This window comes from Saccopteryx bilineata, chromosome 4 (assembly GCF_036850765.1).
Source record: "Saccopteryx bilineata isolate mSacBil1 chromosome 4, mSacBil1_pri_phased_curated, whole genome shotgun sequence".
NCBI classification, from domain to species: domain Eukaryota; kingdom Metazoa; phylum Chordata; class Mammalia; order Chiroptera; family Emballonuridae; genus Saccopteryx; species Saccopteryx bilineata.
This window is the reverse complement of record NC_089493.1, coordinates 244,770,204-244,791,118: the sequence shown is the minus strand read 5'-3', so window position 1 is coordinate 244,791,118 and position 20,915 is coordinate 244,770,204. Positions and strand designations below refer to the sequence as shown.

The window sequence follows — 20,915 nt, the reverse complement described above, 5'->3', positions numbered from 1 at the left end:
GGTCAGAATAAACATATCCAGATAATTATTTATTTAGATATTATGAAAGACTATACAGTATAAACTTGAGAGATTCAAGTCCAAGAATACTGTAGCTTTTACTATTTTGGAATTGTAGTTACAGATTTGTTATGTGAAATATTTAGGTTTAAACAACTTTCTAGTATATGTGCTTTGTCGGGTCCCCAAGGCTACACCCATTTTGGAGATGAGTCAGCATATAATTGTACGTACACCTAAGGTTTATTATAGTGTAATAAGGAGATGCAGATGAGTCACAATAAGAAAAGCTCAGGTAGGGTCTAGAGCAGGGGTCTCAAACTCGCGGCCCGCGGGCTGCATGCGGCCCGCCGAACAATTTTGTGCAGCCCGCAGACTAATCCACGAAGTTCAAAATATTTTGGATAAAATTAAGTAAGCCTAGGGGTCTACTTGTATTTTTCATTTCTCTAGCATCCTAGCTAGATATTAGCTTAGTTAACAGCAGTTGTGATGCGAACTACAGTTTCTGGTCGTTTTGTGACACTGAGTAAACTGCATGTACGATTGTGCTTGTACTGATTTTTTTTTGTTTTCAACTGCAGTGAGAAAAGTGTTGCGTAACAGTTGCCTTTTGTAGACCTAGTGCGGCCCCCCCCCCCCCGAATGGCTGTGATCTTGCTCTGCGGCCCACATGCTGAGTTGAGTTTGAGACCCCTGGTCTAGAGGAATCTGGGTGCAGGTCTTATGCTCTCTCCTTCTCATGAGAGGTCACACAGATCACAGTCTTCCCCTAGCAAACAAATGCATGTGTGAAATGTTTTTGCCCAGGGAAACCCACCAGAGGCTCAGTGCCCAAGATTTGTATTAGGTGCTGGTACAAAGGTACACTTTACTGATCACATATCCAAAATTCTAAACTCAGAAGGAATACAGGTAGGTATTCAGCATAAACTACATTGTTTGCACAGTGAGCCAGTCTTACCATTTAGGAAAAGTTTTATGTCTTGGAACCGTTTCCCAGATAAGTTCCCAGATGCTGGCCAATAGCCTTGCAGGCAGGCCTTTTTAAGGATAGCTGTCTTAGCCATCTATGTTCACTCTTTTCACACACATGCAAAATGAATCACTGTTGAAATTTTCTGTAAACATTGTATGTAAATAATTGTTTTGATAATTAGTAAAATGTTTATTAGTAAACTTAGGTAGCTAAAATATTTGGATAGTTATAATATCTTATTGTGTTCCATGCAGGTTTTTACTAATGTGCCAGTGCCTGTTGTCAGTTTTAATCCATATGTAGGAAGAACAAGACAGTGTTAGAACATTTAATACATCTAAAAAGATTGTTTGAAAATTAAATTACAATGGGAAATACTCTATTATGAAAGGACACTTCAGATGTCTCCTTTTAAAGTTCATATTGAACTACCCACATAATTTTCAGATTTCAGTGGACTTGTTTTTCTTATGGGAGATTTTTGAGGAAAGTACTTTGTTATCAAGAATTTTGACCAAAACAATTGAATTTTCCTTGGCAATCAGAAATAATAAAAAAATAATTTCTGACTACTGTTAGAATCAAATTGAAGAATCTTAGCTATTATAGACTATATTTCTCATTTCCAAATGTGGAAGCTGATCCAGAAAGTTAAGTAACTATCAGCAAAACTATAACTACTGTTAATTTCATTTCATTGGTTTTTATTTATATAATAAGATTTTGAAAACATTATTTAAAAATACCAAGAGGATTTTTTAAATTTCATTTTTGGATATCTTTCATTTCTAATTTGATTATTTAATTTATTCAACAAGTTAACAAGTGTTTCTTTAATTTCTGCTGTGTGTCAGACACTTAGTTTCAGGTGCTGAGGATAGATTTTTTTTCTTATTTGTAATCAAATTTAAGTATGTCCTGTTCAAAGTATGTACATGTATTGCACTATTTCCTGGTCCCTCAAAATATTTTATCTTTTTTTCCTCCCCTTAAGGTAATACTGCTTTGCATGATTGTGCAGAATCTGGAAGTTTGGACATCATGAAGATGCTTCTTATGTACTGTGCCAAAATGGAAAAGGATGGTTATGGAATGACTCCCCTTCTCTCAGCAAGTGTAACCGGTCACACAAATATTGTGGATTTTCTGACTCACCATGCACAGACCAGCAAGACAGAGCGCATCAATGCATTAGAGCTTCTGGGAGCTACATTTGTAGACAAGAAAAGAGATTTACTTGGGGCTTTAAAATACTGGAAAAAGGCAATGAACATGAGGTACAGTGATAGGACTAATATAATTAGCAAACCAGTACCTCAGACACTAATAATGGCTTATGATTATGCCAAGGAGGTAAACAGTTCAGAAGAGCTAGAAGGTCTTATTGCTGATCCTGATGAGATGAGAATGCAGGCACTGTTAATTAGAGAACGTATTCTTGGTCCTTCTCATCCTGATACCTCTTACTATATTAGATATAGAGGCGCTGTCTATGCGGACTCTGGAAATTTCAAACGATGCATCAACCTATGGAAATATGCTTTGGATATGCAGCAGAACAATTTGGACCCTTTAAGCCCAATGACCGCCAGCAGCTTATTATCTTTTGCAGAACTGTTCTCTTTTATGCTACAGGATAGGGCGAAAGGCCTGTTGGGTACCACTGTTACATTTGATGATCTTATGGGCATACTGTGCAAAAGTGTCCTTGAAATAGAGCGAGCTATCAAACAGACTCAGTGTCCAGCTGACCCATTACAGTTAAATAAAGCTCTTTCCATCATTTTGCACTTAATTTGCTTGTTAGAAAAAGTTCCTTGCACTCTAGAACAGGACCATTTCAAAAAGCAGACTATATACAGATTTCTTAAACTGCATCCAAGGGGAAAGAATAACTTCAGCCCTCTTCATCTGGCTGTGGACAAGAATACTACATGTGTGGGGCGGTACCCTGTTTGTAAATTTCCATCTCTGCAAGTTACTGCGATACTGATAGAATGTGGTGCTGATGTGAATGTCAGAGACTCTGATGACAACAGTCCTCTACATATTGCTGCTCTAAACAACCATCCAGACATCATGAATATCCTTATTAAATCAGGTGCACATTTTGATGCCACAAACTTGCACAAACAAACTGCTAGTGACTTGCTGGACGAGAAGGAAATAGCTAAAAATTTGATTCAGCCCATAAATCATACCACATTGCAGTGTCTAGCTGCTCGTGTCATAGTGAATCATAGAATATATTATAAAGGGCATATCCCAGAAAAGCTAGAGACCTTTGTTTCACTTCATAGATGATAATTTGACTGTATTTTAGCACTGTTAAATCACGAATTGGTAACAGTTGTTTTATAAATGAGCACTGTTGTGATAACACCAGCATTCATTTAGCTTGATGTCATCGTGCTGTCATTGGCTAAAGCTTTATAAGCATCAAATTTACAGGATTGGTTTCCCAGTATTTAATATAAATATATACCATATAATATATTGTTTGTGAATTATTAAGAAATGTAATGTCATATTCAAATTTCTTAAATTGTCTGCCAAAGGCTTATTCATTCTGGTTTTGTTTGGTGTTGGATGTTTGGGACAGAGTTAACCATTCTTCAGTGGTGTCTTTATACTTTTCTGGTTTGTGAATTTTATACAATTGAAAGTCTTTGTTTTTTTGCTTCTTTCTTCTCTTCTCCAAGCTTCTCCAGTTTCCACTTTATTTTTTTCCTAACCATTTCTACTGATAACCCTCCCCTCTGCCCCCCCCCCCCCCCCCCGCCATGGACCCATGGTAGGTTGTACAAACTTTTATGGACTTACTACCATTTGCAGTTACCATAAGTGCTTTATCTTCTCTACGCACCGGCTTAAACTTGACTGTTGTATGTTAGCATATTTTCTATGCAGCAGTTGATCAGCTTCAACTCAAAACACTGTTGAGTTTGTTCAAAGTTCATTTTATGAAAGTACTCTTGTAGCATGACAATTTTTAGAGCTATTGATTAGCATCTGAGCTCAAGCTTTTTTTTTTCCCTTTTTTTCCCCCTACATCTGAGATTTCGTTCTGTGATCCACTGAAATTATTGTGTGCTAAATTTGGGAAACAATTCTATTCTAACTCATTAACCCAGTTGAAATTTAGGTCTGTCATCTTAATATATCATGCAGTAAAAGGAAAAATCTTTTTAAAGTGACCCACCTTTCATGCTGCGCCAGCATTGTCCTGCTTGTGCTGATGATGTGATTAGGTGTAGAGAATTTGCTTAAATTTAACCTAAAGTTTATCACACAGCTTAATGAGTCACATTGAAATATTCAGTAATTGAATTGCAAATCACTTTTAGTTACAAAAAGAGCTAAGCATGTCAGTGGCATGATGCTTGCCAAGCCAGATCTAGGCATCTAGGATAATTAAGGTATTTTAGTATGCAATGTACTGCCATAGTATCAGGTGAGTAACAGTGCTCTTTCTTTCTTAAAGCTTAAGTATATCTTTAAAGATAACTTGCATGAATTACTTTGATCTCAATTATTTGTCACCATAGTTACATACAAAAGGTTGCAGTGCTTCCTTTTCCCTTACTGAAAGTTAGCTTTTTTTTTTTTCTTTCCATTTTTTTCTTAACAGCTTTGCCAATGCCACAGAAAGGGCTCTTTTAACTTAAGTGTAAAGTACTAAAAAAGATTCAGGTAATTTTCATTCAGCACTTTATTGTTACTCAGAATAAAATTTATGATGGCATATTTGCCCTGAAAATGTCTTAATGGAATTGTTATGAATAAAGAAACTCCGTATTGGTTTGAGAAAACTCAGTTTACTTGTGAGTTTAGTGAGCTGGATCACTTGGATTTTTGTGTTACTATTTTATTCTGAGGGTTGATGTAATGGTATTTAAGGAGCCATCATTGCAAACAGTCACATTAGGTTTATTTCATCTTTATTCAGTAAAAAACTTGTAGATGAAGAGTAGTAAATAAACAAAACAGCATTAGACTTTCTGGTTAAATAATGGAGATTTAATTTTTTTAATATCCTTATTTTAGTCTACTGTAAATTTAATTTCACCATTTAAAAAGAATTAGATAAATGGTCAGTCCAACCTTTTGATGAAAAGATTTTAATATCTTATTTATTTACCATGGGCAAATCTAATGAAATATTTGAGCTGCCACATATGTTAATAATTTGTGGTTTTGACAAATATTCTAGAAATAACAGACATCAGTGTTTTGAAATCATTGACTCTAACCTTATGGCATAAGAATTATATCTGCATGAGCTACTTTTTTTGAAAAAGGAAACCTTTGCAAGTAGAATTTATATTAGTTGATGTCAATGATTTGGGGGTAAAATGATGAGCAATTGGATTTTTAAGTGGTTTAATATTTCCCCTTCTCTTTTGGGAGAGTGTAGGAGGGCCACTCTTTGAGTAAGGCACGACTCATACTGTTTTACAGGTGAACTTGAATTGTACAACTCTAGTATAAAATAAGGATTTCTTTACTTAGCATTTTTCCACCACTAAATATAGATAACTTAAAACTGTTTCTCAGTCTTGATAACTGAAATGCCTTATTTTACTTAGGATACAGTTCCCTCTTCACCATCGCCCCAAATGGTGTTAGGAGTGCTTGAAAAATCAGTTAGTTGAATAGCTAAATATTGTCCATGATTTTATTTTAGAGGAGGTTGGTTAATAAATGTGACCTCAAACACTGTTTAGGTCTTTGTCAGAAAGTATTCTCAAAATTGTTGTAAGACTGAATACAATAAAAATTTTGTGTTATATTTTTAACAACAGATAAGTAATTTAGTACTTAATGAGCTAATTGTACTCATTTGAGTCCATCTAAACTTTATACTGTAGCATGGTGATGTTGGTTGGAGTTAATATGTAAGTTTTAATTATATTTCTATAAAAATTCCCTGTTAAAGCCTGCTGAATTTTAGATGTTCCACTAGTGATCGTCTCTGTAAAAGAAATGGTCACTTTACTCAGATTTGATACCATTCTACTTTATAAAGACAGTGGATTATAGATTTAAAAGATCATTTTTTTGTCCATAACTATGATAAGTACATAAGCCCAAATCAGCAAAAGGTAATTTGGTGCCCAGTATGATTTTGAAGTTAAGTAAATGCTCACTCACAAAGTGACTACCTAATATATAATAGTTTAGAACCCCCATCTACTATGACTTGGGAAACTTGTTAGGCTATATTTGAAAAAGTAGCTCTTTAAAATTATATTGCCCACCAGAAACCTTAGGTTGAATTTTACAGGTATGAGAATCCTTATAAATTAATTTTCTCAGATTGTGGGGGCTGAATGAGATAATAATCATGTTCTTGTGCACTATAACAGCATTATTGCTCAGAACTTTAACCATTTAAGAGTAGGTACTAAGAGAATTAAAATTAATTGGTCGTCTTTTTTTTTTCTTTCCCCTATGTATCATTAAATAACTATAGTTTCTCTCCCTTTTGTCAGTTCCCATTGTGTATTTTTCAAAAGAAGTACTGTATTCAGGTGCCAGCCAGTAAATTGTCACAATGGAAAATGATATGCCACAGCATTCATTATAAGGTTTAATAAAATTAAAATTGTACCAAATACAAGTGTATTCTTATTAACAGTTAATACTTGATTGATGTTATCTTAATGCTTTTGATAGTGAATGCCTGCTTCAAAAACTAATTTATAGTCAGTTAGAACTTAAGAGATAGCAATTATTATTACTTCTATGGAAAAAAGTTGATAAAGTACAGTTCATCTAAATTTTTTTCCAGTCAAGACCACAGAATCTAAAGATGGGAAGACTTATGGTCAAAAGCTTGGGAGAAGGATTGCTTTTAACACTTGTTACTTTAACTGGTTTGATATTAAGTATCAGCAGTATGTCATAAATATATTAATATGAAGATAAGTTTTATAAATTTATTTCCATCACTTTTAAATTATAAAATCTAAGTGCTCCTTGTATTTTCCTTACATATATGTTTCCTAATACAAAAAGCTTTAATAGATCCAGATTATTCACTGGCTTTAATATCTAAACTCTAACCATAGATTGAAATATCCAGTTGAGTAGGCTTTCCCCTTTTGAATTGTTAACCTGTCATATCCATGACAAGTACAGTCTTTGTCATCCTTTTGATATGGCCTATCTAAACTATAGTCTTTTTACCCTTGGTTCTGGGGTTCTCCCCAAATATCACCAGTACTTAAAAGGAAATTTAAATGTATACAGATAAGAATATTATTAAGGTTTGAACAAGGGAAGATCTTCTTATATCCTCAAGATACTCCATTCTTAAAAGATTTTTAAATTCCCCCCCCCCCCCCCGCCTATTTCTGTACTATCAGCAGGTTCTTTCTTGAGTAATTTGGGTTATGGGAATTGTGAAATAATTGATACCTAGGTGCCATTTTACCTTACATTGTGTTTATTGTAAAGACTCTTAAATAAGATTTTCTCTAGTAAAATTATCTCAATTATATATTTTCTTAGTATTTGATATAAAAAAATTAAACAATACAGTTCTCTGCCTTAAAAAATTAAAAATTTAAATTTATTATAAACTTATAAAAGGAATACATTTAAGACACATATATTTACCTGACCAGTGGTAGCACAGTGGACAGAGTGTTCACCTGGGATGCTGAGGACCCAGGTTCAAAACCCTGAGGTTAGTGGCTTGAGCATGGGCTCGCCAGCTTGAGCACTCACCATCCCCCCTTGAGGCATGAATGAGTAGCAATGAACAACTAAAGTGATGCAACTACAAATTGATGCTTATCACCTCATTCTCGCCCTGTCTCTTTAAAAAAAAAAGGCATGTACATTTGCATTAAAGGGTTTGATGAGTGGTAAACTAAAATAATTTAAGTGCTTATTAATTACTGTATACTTTGGTCTAAGTCAAAATTGGAGTGGTTTGAAGTATTTAACATTATTACCAAAAATAAAAATGGAAAAACAGCTTCAGTCTAAAATTATTTCCAAAACTTGCCAGTAAACAAAAGTTTTGTAAAGTGATATCTACTCAATTTATTTTGATATATTTGAGCCTTATTTACTTTTATTCTTTTCTGAAAAATCAGAAGTAGATAATTGGTACTAATTGAGCATAGGGTTGATGTTTATTTTTGAAATTCTTTTACCCTTATAATTGAATGTCTGTAGATTATAAAATTATAAAGGATACTTGTGATAATATTTAGTTCTAAAATTTAGCAGGCACCACAATTATTTTTTTTAACAAAATGTATTTATTTAATGTACTCCTTACAAGTGCTCAACTGCAGACATTTAAAAAACAACAAAAATGACACCTCAGCTTCATATTACAGAGTTCTACACAGAATCAAAGAAAAGCAAGACCATCTGAGGAAAAAATAAAACAACACAGGAAGATAGGCTGGACATCCAGGTCAGAGTTCTAAGAGGGAGACCTCCTGTAAGGTAGGTTTCTTGCAGGTTCTTAAAGGTAGTGGGTGTTTCAGAACTAAGCAACATGTGTATTCAAAGAGCTATCCATGTAGGGTCCTCCCAGCGGGCACTGCATGGAGATCTGGATGGTTCTGATGTCACACACAGGTCTGACCACTTGTCTTCCAGGATGTCTAGGCTGAAATGACTCTGGTGTCCACATGGTGGTGAGGGTGGCAGGGCATGAGGAACTTCTCTGTGGGCGTGCTTTGATGGTAGGTGCTGTGACAGTAGCCAATGGGGAACTCTTGGAGAGAGACCTCAGGTCTTCCAGCTACTCTGTGGATGGTTCTTTCCCCTTCCCTGCCCAGGATTTGAAGAGGTGGTCCAAGTCAGGGAAGACAGAAATTCTCATCTCCAGAGGATTATCATGAGGAGCATCAGCTCCTATTGGAGCCTCTTGCCCACGACTACACCCCTCACACTCCCCACCACAGGCATGTCCCCCCACTGGGCCGGCTTCTTTACAGGTTGCTGGGAGACTATCCTCACCTTGATTCTTTAATAGTAGAAGTAATGCTAGTTGAGTATTCAGTCAATAATACTGAATTCCTGCAGTAGCAGGCCCTATGTCAAATAATGATGACTGTATTCACTTACTGTAGAAGACTGGAAAATACGCAAAAAGAAAACAACCAATCTCACCTCCCAGATATACACAATATATTGGGTATATTTTGTGTGTGTGTGTGTGTTCATTTTAAATCTTAAATTTTCTTTCTATATTACTTTGAAGAAGTCTTGGTATGTTTGAATTATGCAAATAATTTTTATTTTACAGATGAACTATACAAATTAGTAAGATTTGTAGAACATTCTTATTTCTTTGAATACTTCAATACTTTTTAAAATTTGGAGTAATTTCAGATACATAGAAAAGTCACAAAGGTAGTTACAGAGAGTTACTGTATACCTTCTATTGAGCTTCCCCTAATGTTAACATCTTACATGGTGATTTATGTCAATTTTAGTTTATGAAAACAAATTAACATTGGTACAATACAGTTAACCCAACTATAGACTTCATTTGGATTTCCCAGTTGTTCTATCAATGTAACATCCTTTTTCTGTTCCTAGACCCAGTCTAAGACACTGCAGTGGTTTCAATTCCATATGTTACTCTGGAAGTCAGCCACTAAGTCTATCCTTTGCTCATGGAGGGGGGGGAATTAAGTTCTATCTTAGAGGAGGTATTCACATATATTATTTGGAATTCTAATATAAGGGAGATTTGTTAATTCTCATCCATTCATGTTTCATATAGGCATATGGATGTGTATTTTATTTTTGCTATAATAAACTATGATTATTTCTTTTGATGCTCACATTATTCTACCTTTGGCCATTGGGAGTCAAGTCTTTGACATGATCCCCTTTTTGGCCCTTAGCCCTTGCTTTCTAGCACTACAAGATACTCAAGGCTTATTTTGAACATTTTCTGCCCCAGCCCTAGAATCAGCCATGTCTCTATAGAATCCTGTTCCTTTAAGTGCAGAATGGCATTTAGAATCCAAGACTTAATTGTTGGATGTTCTTGTTACATGTGTCCATACACAATCAATCTGTAATTACTTCTGTATGTATTTACAATAAACCTGACTTTACTGCTATCTCCAATACTGGATTTTTCCAGTTTTCTCCCTTTGTGTAGCTTCTTTGCCAGTGAGAAACTGAACTCCCATTATCTGAAATTTATTTACTTATTTAATGACTATTTTGTATAGGCATCAAAGTAACTTGTGTGATGTAAGCTTCTAAGCTATAGCTCACCATCAAAATAAGGAAATGTATTAAAGACAATATGTTAAAGTAGAAATGGTTTAACCATTTAGCCCAGTGGTTCTCAAAGTGCACCAGGGTGCACTGGTACACCCTAGAAGATTTCCAGATGTGCCCTATGGTATTCCAGAGAAATATGTGCCTGTTGGGGACCAGAAAAACCAACAGAGTTTTTGGAGTTTAGATTTTTGGGGGACAGAGGTGTGGGGAATTGGTTGTAAGCTGACAGTCTGCCCAACCCCCTACTTCACTTGCCTGATTAGGTCGAAAAAGGCTGTTAAGCTGAGGTGCTGGATTGTTTATGCTACTCCCCATGTTCCCCGGAAAGACTAGAGGCAAGTTTCTTTTATCCTTTGTTTTGTGTCAAGTTAAAATGATATGTATGGTGGGGGTTTTCTGCACTCAACACAAGAGTAAAAAGAGAGGAATTCTTCAATGTATTGATGAGGAAATGAGAGTTTGCCTTTCAAATATATGCCCAAACACTGAAGAAATTGCTAGGACACATCAGATTCATGTTTCTTATAAACACAAGAATGAAAAAACTTAACACATTTGTTCTGGGACCTGCCAAATTTACTAAATCTTACTAAGAATGTATAAATATAAATAGATAACTTTTTTGTCTTTTTTTTTTTAACCCCTCTTTTAGGAATTCTAAAAAGCATAACTCAAAATATGTAACAAAAATGTTTTTTAATGTCAGAATAAATTTAATTTTGTCATATTTATTTTATTTAATTACCATAAAAGCATGCTTGGATTTTATATTTTTTTCTTTAATATTTTACTTAATTATTATAACATATTTCTCAGAAATTTGTATATAGTGCACCTACAATTATTTGTAGGATTTTAAATGCACCCTGGCTTTAAAAAGTTTGAGAACCACTGATTTAACCTATTGTGAACTAAATAGCTGTCTTCTTCCTCCCTCACATGATGATTTATTAACTAGTATTTTTCTGCTTTTGTTGACTTTCTAGATTTTTATGTTAAATTTAGAAGTTGTGATTACTGGAATAGAATCAAAAGTTTCAGCTGGCGAAATTTGTCTTCCTACCATTTTGAATAGGCCTTAAAAAAATGAAAATTTTGAGGTTTGTTAGGAGTAGGTTGAAGCAAAGTTAGGGAAGAGTTTTAATTATCTTTTTAAGGGTATTTATTAAAAAAGTTATTTTCCATGTTGAAATACTGAAACAATTTGTGATAAAAGCCAAAATATAAGAATTGCTGGTAACCCTCATAAAACTGCATGGTGCTCTGTTGAATGCATTGGTTTTTCTTTAAGTTCCAAGTATTTTTTTAGTTTATATCATAACAGGAAAGGATATTTATTATTGGGTCAGACTATCAGAACTTAAACTCCTAAACTGTCAATGTACTAAAAGTTTAAGGAAAAGGGTCTTCTTCATGGTCATAGGGGAATAAACTTGGGGGAAAATTTATCATGTACATTCACACAGTCAATAAATTTATTGACTATCAAACACTGTGCAGTGAGTCAGGGATGTGAAGATTACTAACACAATTCTGCTATTGAAGAGAGCAATATTTTGGGAAAGACAAACCTAATTTTCAATCGTATTCTGAAGGACAGAGGTTTTTTTTCTGATTTTTAGGTTTAAAAAGAATTTAGATAGGTCTTGAATTAAAATTTCTTATATATCAGCCTGACCAGGCGATGGAGCAGTGGATAGAGCATCGGACTGAGAAGCGGGTTCGAAACCCCAAGGTCGCTAGTTTGAGTGCAGGCTCATCTGGTTTGAGCACGGCTCACCAGCTTAAACCCAAGGTCGCTGGCTGGAGCAGGGGGTCACTTGGTCTGCTGTAGCCCCTCCCCCCTCCCCAGTCAGGCCACATATGGGAAAGCAATCACTGAGAAACTAAGGTGCCGCAACAAAGAATTGATGCTTCTCATCTCTCTCCCTTCCAATCTGTCCTCTCTGTCTCTGTAAATAAATAAATAAATAAATAATGGATCTGGTGAAAAAAATTCTTATATATCACATTGTATACCTTTTTGAAAAAACAGTTCACATTATTAGGACTGGCTGGCTAGTTCATCTTCATCAAAATGAGAAAAAGTGCAGTCTATTGACTGAATTTTCTTCATCTTATGACATCATTATTGTGCCAAAATTTGTACTTTATATTTTATTTTAAAATAGCATTTCCTTACATAAATTATTGAAGCATGTGTGTGTTTGCAGGTGACAGTTTTTTTGTGTTCTGATTAAATCTGACCCATGTGGTGCATTCAGAATTCGTGCTCACCACGATTGAAAATCAGTCATGGTCTAGCCGGTTCAGTAACGACCATTTTCTGTAGTCTGGAATGGAAAAAAAATATTTTTAAGAGAATTGGCAGAAGAATAAAGTTGAGTGAGGGATCAAAAATAAATCTCACAACTTTGCCCTGGATGGATAGCTCTGTTGATTAGAGTTTCGTCCTAAAGCGCAGAGGTTGCTGGTTCAGTCCCCAGTTTGGGCACATACAGGAACAGATGTTTCTGTCTGTCTGCTTCTCTCTCCCTGTGTCTCCCTCTATCTACCTTCCTCTCTCTCTAAAATCAACAAAAATAAATTTAAAAAAAATCTCACAGTTTTAACCTTTTGTTAATCTTTTAAGCTATCTAAAACTACTTTTAAAAACTAGGGGAAGGGGGGAGCAGCGGGGAGATGAGCAAAGAGAGACAAATTATCTCCCACATAGGTGGGATATAAAACTGAATGTGGGCCCTGGCCGGTTGGGTCAGTGGTAAAGCGTCGGCCTGGCGTGCAGGAGTCCCAGGTTCAATTACCGGCCAGGGCACACAGGAGAAGCACCCATCTGCTTCTCCACCCCTCCCCCTCTCCTTCCTCTCTGTCTCTCTCTTCCCCTCCCGCAGCCAAGGCTCCATTGGAGCAAAGATGGCCCGGGCACTGAGGATGGCTCTGTGGCCTCTGCCTCAGGTGCTAGAATGGCTCTGGATGCAACAGAGCAATGCCCCAGAGGGGCAGAGCATCGCCCCCTAGTGGGCATGCCGGGTGGATCCTGTCGGGAGCATGCGGGAGTCTGTCTTGACTGCCTCCCTGTTTCCAGCTTTGGAAAAATGCAAAAAACTGATAATGTGGACATAAAAAAAAGTGGTTACCAGAGGAAGGGAGGTGTGGGGGAGGGGAGGAAGGAGGGACAAATATACAGTATCAGGAAATGATTTGACTTTGGGTTCAAATTGATCTGATTTTTAGTTCAGATGCTATAGAGGTGTTCACCTGAAACCTATGTACTCTTATTGATCAATGTCATCCCATTAAATTTAATTTCTAAATAAATAAATAAATCTTGAAACTGATCCAAAAAAATGATTAACTCAGCTACAATTAGAACGGAGAAATTTGGTTTGAAAGCATTTTTTTTCTTCCTTTTTTTCTATTCTGCAACCTCTGTTTAAAGTGTAGTCTTAATGTTGTCAAGGTGAAAATGAGTTCAGGACATTAATCAAGTAAGAGTGTACTTTTGCCTTGCTAAACTAAGGCACTGAGGAAAGTATTGAAGAAAATGGAAACTAAATCTGGATATTTTGATCAACAATGGTATATGTAGGTTTTGTTTTGTTTTTAATCTAATCTGAATTTTACTTCTAACTTATTTGCATTTAAAGTTATTTCTGCAGTGGTACCTTGAGATACGAACAGACCAATATACGATTTTCTTTTAAGATACGAGCTGTGACTCAGTCCGTATTTTTGTTCGAGATCCAAGTGATATTCGAGATACGAGCTGTGATTCGGAAGCTGCCGTGAGTGGGCGCGTTGGCACACGGGTCCAGTATTAGCAGTTTGATATACGAGTTGACTGACTTATGAGGTCGGTTACAGAACGAATTAAATTCATATCTCAAGGTACCACTGTAATTCATTTTGACTGAACTTCTACTATCTTATTTTACTATGCTTTTGCTTAATTATTGTTTCTCTTTTCCTACCTTCAGTGAGATTGTTTTCTGTATTTATTTGTCTATCTGTTTAGGATTTATATATATATCATTTTTAAAAAATTTTAGGGGCTACCCTTACATTTTTAACATACAGTACTGGGTATTGGGTTGAATTGTGGTCCCCAAAAGATAGGTCAACCCAGAACCTCCAAATGTGACCTTATTTGGAATAAGGGTCTTTGAAGATATAATTAAGGTAAGAATCTCAAGATTAGATCATCCTAGATTAAGATGGGCTCTAAATCTAATGAACAGTGTCCATATAAGAGACAGAACATAATAGAAGGCATGGAGGAGATGCGAGAAAGCCATGTTAAGACAGGCAACACAAATAGGAAGACTATAAAGATAGAGGCAGAGATTGGAGTGATATAGCTACAAATTAAAGAATGCTAAAGGTTGTTGACGTTCACTAAGAACTGAGAGAGAGGCATGGCTCTTCCTCAGAGCCTCCAGAGGAATTAATCCTGTTCACACTTTGAGCTGGGATTCTAGCTTCCACAGTTGTACGAGAATAAATGACTTGTTTCAAGCCAAATTGGTGGTAAGTTGTTATGGTGGCCCTGGTAAACTAACACAACATGCATATTGGCTTGCCAGAGCTATACATACTACAAGGATCTAGGAATGTTTTAACTCATCACTCATCTCTAATTTTCTAGGTTGTTACAAATCTAAGATGATGGTCCACCTTGGTTTTAATATTCCTCCCACCGAAATGAATCATTTTCTTGTTGTTTTAGTTTGTGCTCAACTGTACTTATTTACCAGTTTTGTTAATAGTACTATGTATTACTTACACTCCATTCCTTACTTTTGAGAAAAAATTTTCTTACCTCCATAGTAGGTTATATACTTCTATTAATCTATAAGAAAAAGGCAGTGAGATATTTCTCCAGCAAAATGTGTATATTTGGGAACGAAGACTAATTGCAATTTGGGACATGCCTGTAATTTAATGGTGAACCATGTGCAAGTCCGGAGAAACAAAGGAGAGGAAAATTCTTTTATGGACTTGGAAGGAGCTAATGTAAGTGAAGGATCTACTGGAGGAAACTGAAATTTTGAAGTATAGCTATGGCAGTCTCCTATTGGCTGAGCTGTTACTAGGCAAAGAGAAATCTTTTCTTCTGCTGAGGTTGTAGAATAATACCACTTCTTGTTGGAATGCAAAGTATGCCTCTTCCTGTTGGGGTTTAGCAGTGTGCATTGAGTGACATGAATAAAAGTTCTCTTTTCTAACCTCCCAACTCCATTTTAAATGAGGGTTCTGTTTATTACTTTTCAGACTTTAGAAAGTACCTTTAATATTCTTATGTTAAGGTGGGGCCGGAGGGTACTGTGTGTGTTAACCTATGTTTGTCTCACTCTCACAGCTTTTTCCTCAGCTTTTTTTGTTTTTGTTTTTTTTTGTATTTTTCTGAAGCTGGAAATGGGGAGGCAGTCAGACTCCCGCATGCGCCCGACCGGAATCCACCCGGCACGTCCACCAGGGGGCGATGCTCTGCCATCTGGGCGTCGCTCTGTTGTGACCAGAGCCATTCTAGCGCCTGAGGCAGAGGCCATGGAGCCATCCTCAGTGCCCAGGCCATCTTTGTTCCAATGGAGCCTTGGTTGTGGGAGGGGAAGAGAGAGACAGAGAGGAAGGAGAGGGGGAGGGGTGGAGAAGCAGATGGGCGCTTCTCCTGTGTGCCCTGGCCGAGAATCGAACCCGGGCCGACGCTCTACCACTGAGCCAACTGGCCAGGGCCATCCTCAGCTTTTTGAAGATACTGTTTCATTGTCTTTTGGCCTCTAATGTTGCTAAGTTCTGTCATTCTTTGTTCCATTGTGGGTACTCATTTTCTTTTCTCGCACTTACTTCTTTATCTTCCGCATTTTATATTTTCTTATGATGTGATTAGGAGGAATTTATTTATCTTGTGACTCAGTATGAGTTTTCAACTCTGTGGACTCATGTCTTTCTTTAGTTTGGGGAAATTATTACTCATGATCTCTTTGTCTGTTGACTCTTTCTCATTCTCTTTATTCTTTCCTTCTGGAACTCCTATCAGGGATATTGTTAGATGTTTCCAATCTCTTCTTTGTCTATGAACATTTCTTAATCTGTTTGCACTAGACTCTGTAATTTTTTTTATAACTTCCTTTTATTCACTAACTCTTTATCTCTTATCTAATCTGCTAAGACATCTGTGAAATTTTAAAATTTCAGTGCCTATTTTTTAGAAGCTCTGTTTTGTTCAAGTTCTCGTTGCTTTTTCAGTTTCTCGCCTGACCAGGCAGTGGCACAGTAGATAGAGCATCAAAACCTGGGACGCTGAAGAACCAGGTTTGAAACTCAGAGGTTTACAACTTGAGCACAAGTTCACCAGCTTGAGCATGGGATCATAGACATGACCTCATGGTCAATAGCTTGAGCCCAAGGTCGCTGGCTTGAGCAAGGGGTCATTGGCTCCACTGGAGCCCCCCACCCCCACTCCATCAAGGCACATAAGAGAAAGCAATCAGTGAATAACTAAAGCACCACAACTATGAGTTGATGGGATTTCCTATCTGTCTGTTCCTGTCCATCTATCCCTCTCTCTCTCTTTCTCTTTTCTCACTAAATAAAAAAAAATAAAAAACTTCTTTCTCATCTCTTTTTTTTTTAATTTTTTTAATTTATTCATTTTTTAGAGAGGAGAGGGAGAGGCAGAGAGAGAGAAGGGGGGGGAGGAGCTGGAAGCATCAACTCCCATATGTGCCTTGATCAGGCAAGCCCAGGGTTTCAAACTGGTGACCTCAGCATTTCCAGGTTGACACTTTATCCACTGTGCCACCACAGGTCAGGCTTTCTCATCTCTTTAAACATTCCTGCTTTATGCTTCCTTATAGTTATACTATCTCAGTTCCTAGATGCTAATCCTCTTGTTTATAGTGCTGCTTTTTTCATGATGGAGCCTTTTCTCCTGGAAGTTATAATTTTATTTTTGTAGCTATCCTCAGCAGGTGGTACATTTTTAAGTAGAAGACCTCTGTGTCCAGGGCTTGGAGAATAGCTCTCCAGAGCAACCAGGGCCCCAGGGTTTCAGAATCAGTATTTATATTAAAATTTCAGTTTGGAAATCCTATATAAAAAGGGTGAATTATGGGACCATATTGTTTTTAACCCAATTCATATAATGAATAGACAACAAAGGCTCTTTGCTGCCTTATTGGACTAGAAGGCTAAGGTTTCTTGGTCCTTTTACTAAAGGAATAGTCTTTCCCAGGTTCCTGACATTATACGTAGAATTTACTTTCAGCTTTCTGTATAATTGCGGCTCAAGGAGGTGCCTTCTGTAGGTGCCAAACCTTCAGTTCCTAGCCATTAGACACCCCACCACCATCAATGTTGGCATTAGTTTGTGCACTTAAACTTGGCTTTGAACTTTCTTCTTCGTTTCTATAACTTAAGGGTTTTCCTTTTCTTTCACACTCTGCTATATATTAAAACAAATTGAGGTGGGGAGGGAAAGTATATTTATCCACCATTTCCATGTGTTTGGAATGAGTAAGCTAGCTTACTACTAGTCTGTAGTAAGCTAGTACACCAGTCTCATCTCAAATTTTTCTGGGTAACAAGTACCAGACTTATCAAGGGATTTTCAGTTTTATAAATTAAAATTGAATCAAGGTCATTCTTATATTGATATTCTCCCTAGAATTCAGTTATGCTTTGTTAATCAATCAGGAAATCATAGAATTATAACTGCTGAGAGACCTATATATCTTTGGGTATGCCCCTGGAACTTAGTTCTGAATGTGAACATTGTTTTTCCTCTCCCACAATAGAAAGCAAAGTTGCTTAGAGCAACCTGTAATAAGGCCAAAATTTGGGGCTGAGAACCTTTCAAGCCACAGAGCAGCCTTCATTTTGTAGTCACTGTAGACCTAGCTCAAGTAAACCTTCCCTAATATCCAGGTCACAGGAAGGATAAAAGCTGTATATTGTATTTCCTCTAATTTACTAGAATTCACTTGGGTTATTTTGGTGTACAAAGTACAACTTTTATTTTTATTCTTACTTACATGTTTGTGAAGCATTTAGTATTTAATGCCTCTTAAATAGAATGTCATATATCTCTAGCAATGGACTAACATCTCAAGGTAGCTGAAATAAGAAATGTGTATTTAATATATCTTTTCATCATAAGTATTTCATTTACTATATATTATGTATTGACTCTCAAGATACTTCATTTAATATTACATTTATATATAAATATATACATGTCATGTCAATTTATATATAACATATATGTGATATATTTAAGTTTACATTTTATATATACACATTGAGAGAGAAAGAGAAAGAGAGAGCACGAATTTCTTCCAAGACACTAATACATAGCTAAATGGTAGTGCACTTTGTTGGATTGTGCCAATAGCATAATAGATAGTATGTTTGCTGGAGTACTTGTGTTAAAGTTAAGGAGTGGCCTATTAAGTTATAATGGCAAGAATGTTTTTAGTCATAGAAAATGATAGCCATTCCAATATCAGGTGTCTAAGAAAAAATTAGATCCATCAGATGGGAACACACTTTAAATAATTGTGACCACATTTGTTGTGCTTGCTAGTCTCCTAGTTACCAACAGGACGTGACAGAATTGCAGAGCTGTGGTTAAGTTACTCTGATTGTCAAACAGCTGAAAAAATAGTCTGGCTCTGGTGATGAAAAACTTATCTGTTCAGAAAACTAGTCAAAGCTTATGGAGCCTTCTTAATGCATTGAATTCATTCAACATACCTTCTTTGTTAATATACAATTATAGTGTTAATGGTTTAAGTATTAAGTATGAATGTGTTCAAGTTTCCTTAGATAACTACTGAGTACTACCTTTTCTAGAAATGTAAAATTCAAAGCCCATCAATAGATGACTGGATAAAGAAGATGTGGCACATATACACTATGGAATACTACTCAGCCATAAGAAATGGTGACATCGGAACATTTACAGCAAAATGGTGGGATCTTGATAACATGATACGAAGCGAAATAAGTAAATCAGAAAAAAACAGGAACTGTATTATTCCATACGTAGGTGGGACATAATACTGAAACTAAGAGACATTGACAAGAGTGTGGTGGTTACGGGTGGGAGGGGGGAATGGGAGAGGGATAGGGGGTGGGGAGGGGCACAAAGAAAACAAGATAGAAGGTGACAGAGGACAATCTGACTTTGGGTGGTGGGTATGCAACATAATTGAACGACAAGATAACCTGGACTTGTTATCTTTGAATATATATATCCTGATTTATTGATGTCACCCCATTAAAAAAATAAAATTATAAAAAAATAAATAAATAAATAAACAGACATCTGTGCTTTCAAAGAAAAAAAAAAAAGAAATGTAAAATTCCATGTGGTTTCATTTATTTATTTAATTAGAGTCAACAAAATAGGACAAAGGCAGTGATGAACAGAACAAAAAAGTAAAAAGAACTAATGAATAATTTATTAGTGTATAAAGATTAATATATTACTTAAGTGCATGGGTCTCTATTACTAGCTGTGTGACCTTGAGCTAGTTCCTTAACTTTTATAAGTCTCAGTTCTACAGTTAATGAGAATTAGTAATCCCTACCACATAAGGTTTTTTGTTTTGTTTTGTTTTGTTTTTTAACTTGAGAAGCATTTATTTACTTTCTCACTTCACCAATCACTGCTGAGTAGCTTAATCTTATACCTCCTCTGGAAAACAGAGCCCTGAGTGTCTTTTACATCCTATAGAGAACATCAATTGTAGGTCATCATACAAGGTTTTTATGAAGAGTAAATAAATCATTTAAAGTGCTAAGTAGAACACCTGGCACATAATCTCTTAATAAATATAGTAACTATTATTATTTAATGACAAAGTTGATGGTAAAATAAGATAAATATTGGACTTATTTGGATTTTAACCTTTAAATAAACTTTACATGTTCAATGAGCTTATTTTATACTTGATCAAAAATGTAAAACTTTTGTTTTCTGAAATCTAGACTATAAAACTGAGGAGTGTAGCTGGTGTTCAAAACTAGAAGTTGTTATGATTTCTTGAACAGTGAACTTGGTAGTAGGAGGGGAAGCTTAGAATTAGAAAATCTTGCCTGACCTGTGGTAGCACAATGGATAAAGTGTCAACTGAAATGTTGAGGTTGCTGGTTCAAAACCCCAGGCTTGCCACGTCAAGGCACATATGAGAAACAACTACTACGAGTTGATTCTTCCCACTCCTCTCCCTGCCTTTCTATCTTCTCTCTTAACAAAAAACAAACAAAAAAGAATTAGAAACTCTTAATTCTTTTTTTTCCCTTTTACTACATTACATATTACATGTCTTTAATTAATGCTATACTGGGTTAGCAGCAAGTAGTAATGGAGTTCTATGGACAGGTAAGTTGTTGTTACAACTTAGGAACTATGCACGGCAGGAATATGCAGATGAAGGAAAAATTGAACTACACACTAGAGCAAGGCAGGTACTGGGGAAGTGCCCCAAATTCAAAGATAAGCCCCAAACTTGGGGTTAGTTAGGTGTTGCGTCTATGAAGAGAAGTTGGGATGCAGTAAGATCCAGCAGACATCCAGTCATATGTACTAGTCAACATGGAAAGTGGATAAAAACTCTGGATCTTAAGGGAACATATGTCATCCAAGTCTCATCCC

General features: G+C 36.1%; 1 protein-coding gene across 1 annotated transcript in view; it reads left to right on the top strand.

Annotated features, from left to right (window-relative positions):
• Window positions 1–10,813, top strand: part of FEM1C (fem-1 homolog C) — a 32,529-nt gene extending 21,716 nt beyond the window's left edge. Inside the window, exon 3 of the mRNA XM_066274098.1 lies at window positions 1,974–10,813. Within this exon, the coding sequence (XP_066130195.1) occupies window positions 1,974–3,283 (1,310 nt within the window). The 3' untranslated portion in view covers window positions 3,284–10,813. The remainder of the gene's footprint in view (window positions 1–1,973) is intronic.
• The last annotated feature ends 10,102 nt before the right edge of the window (window positions 10,814–20,915 follow it).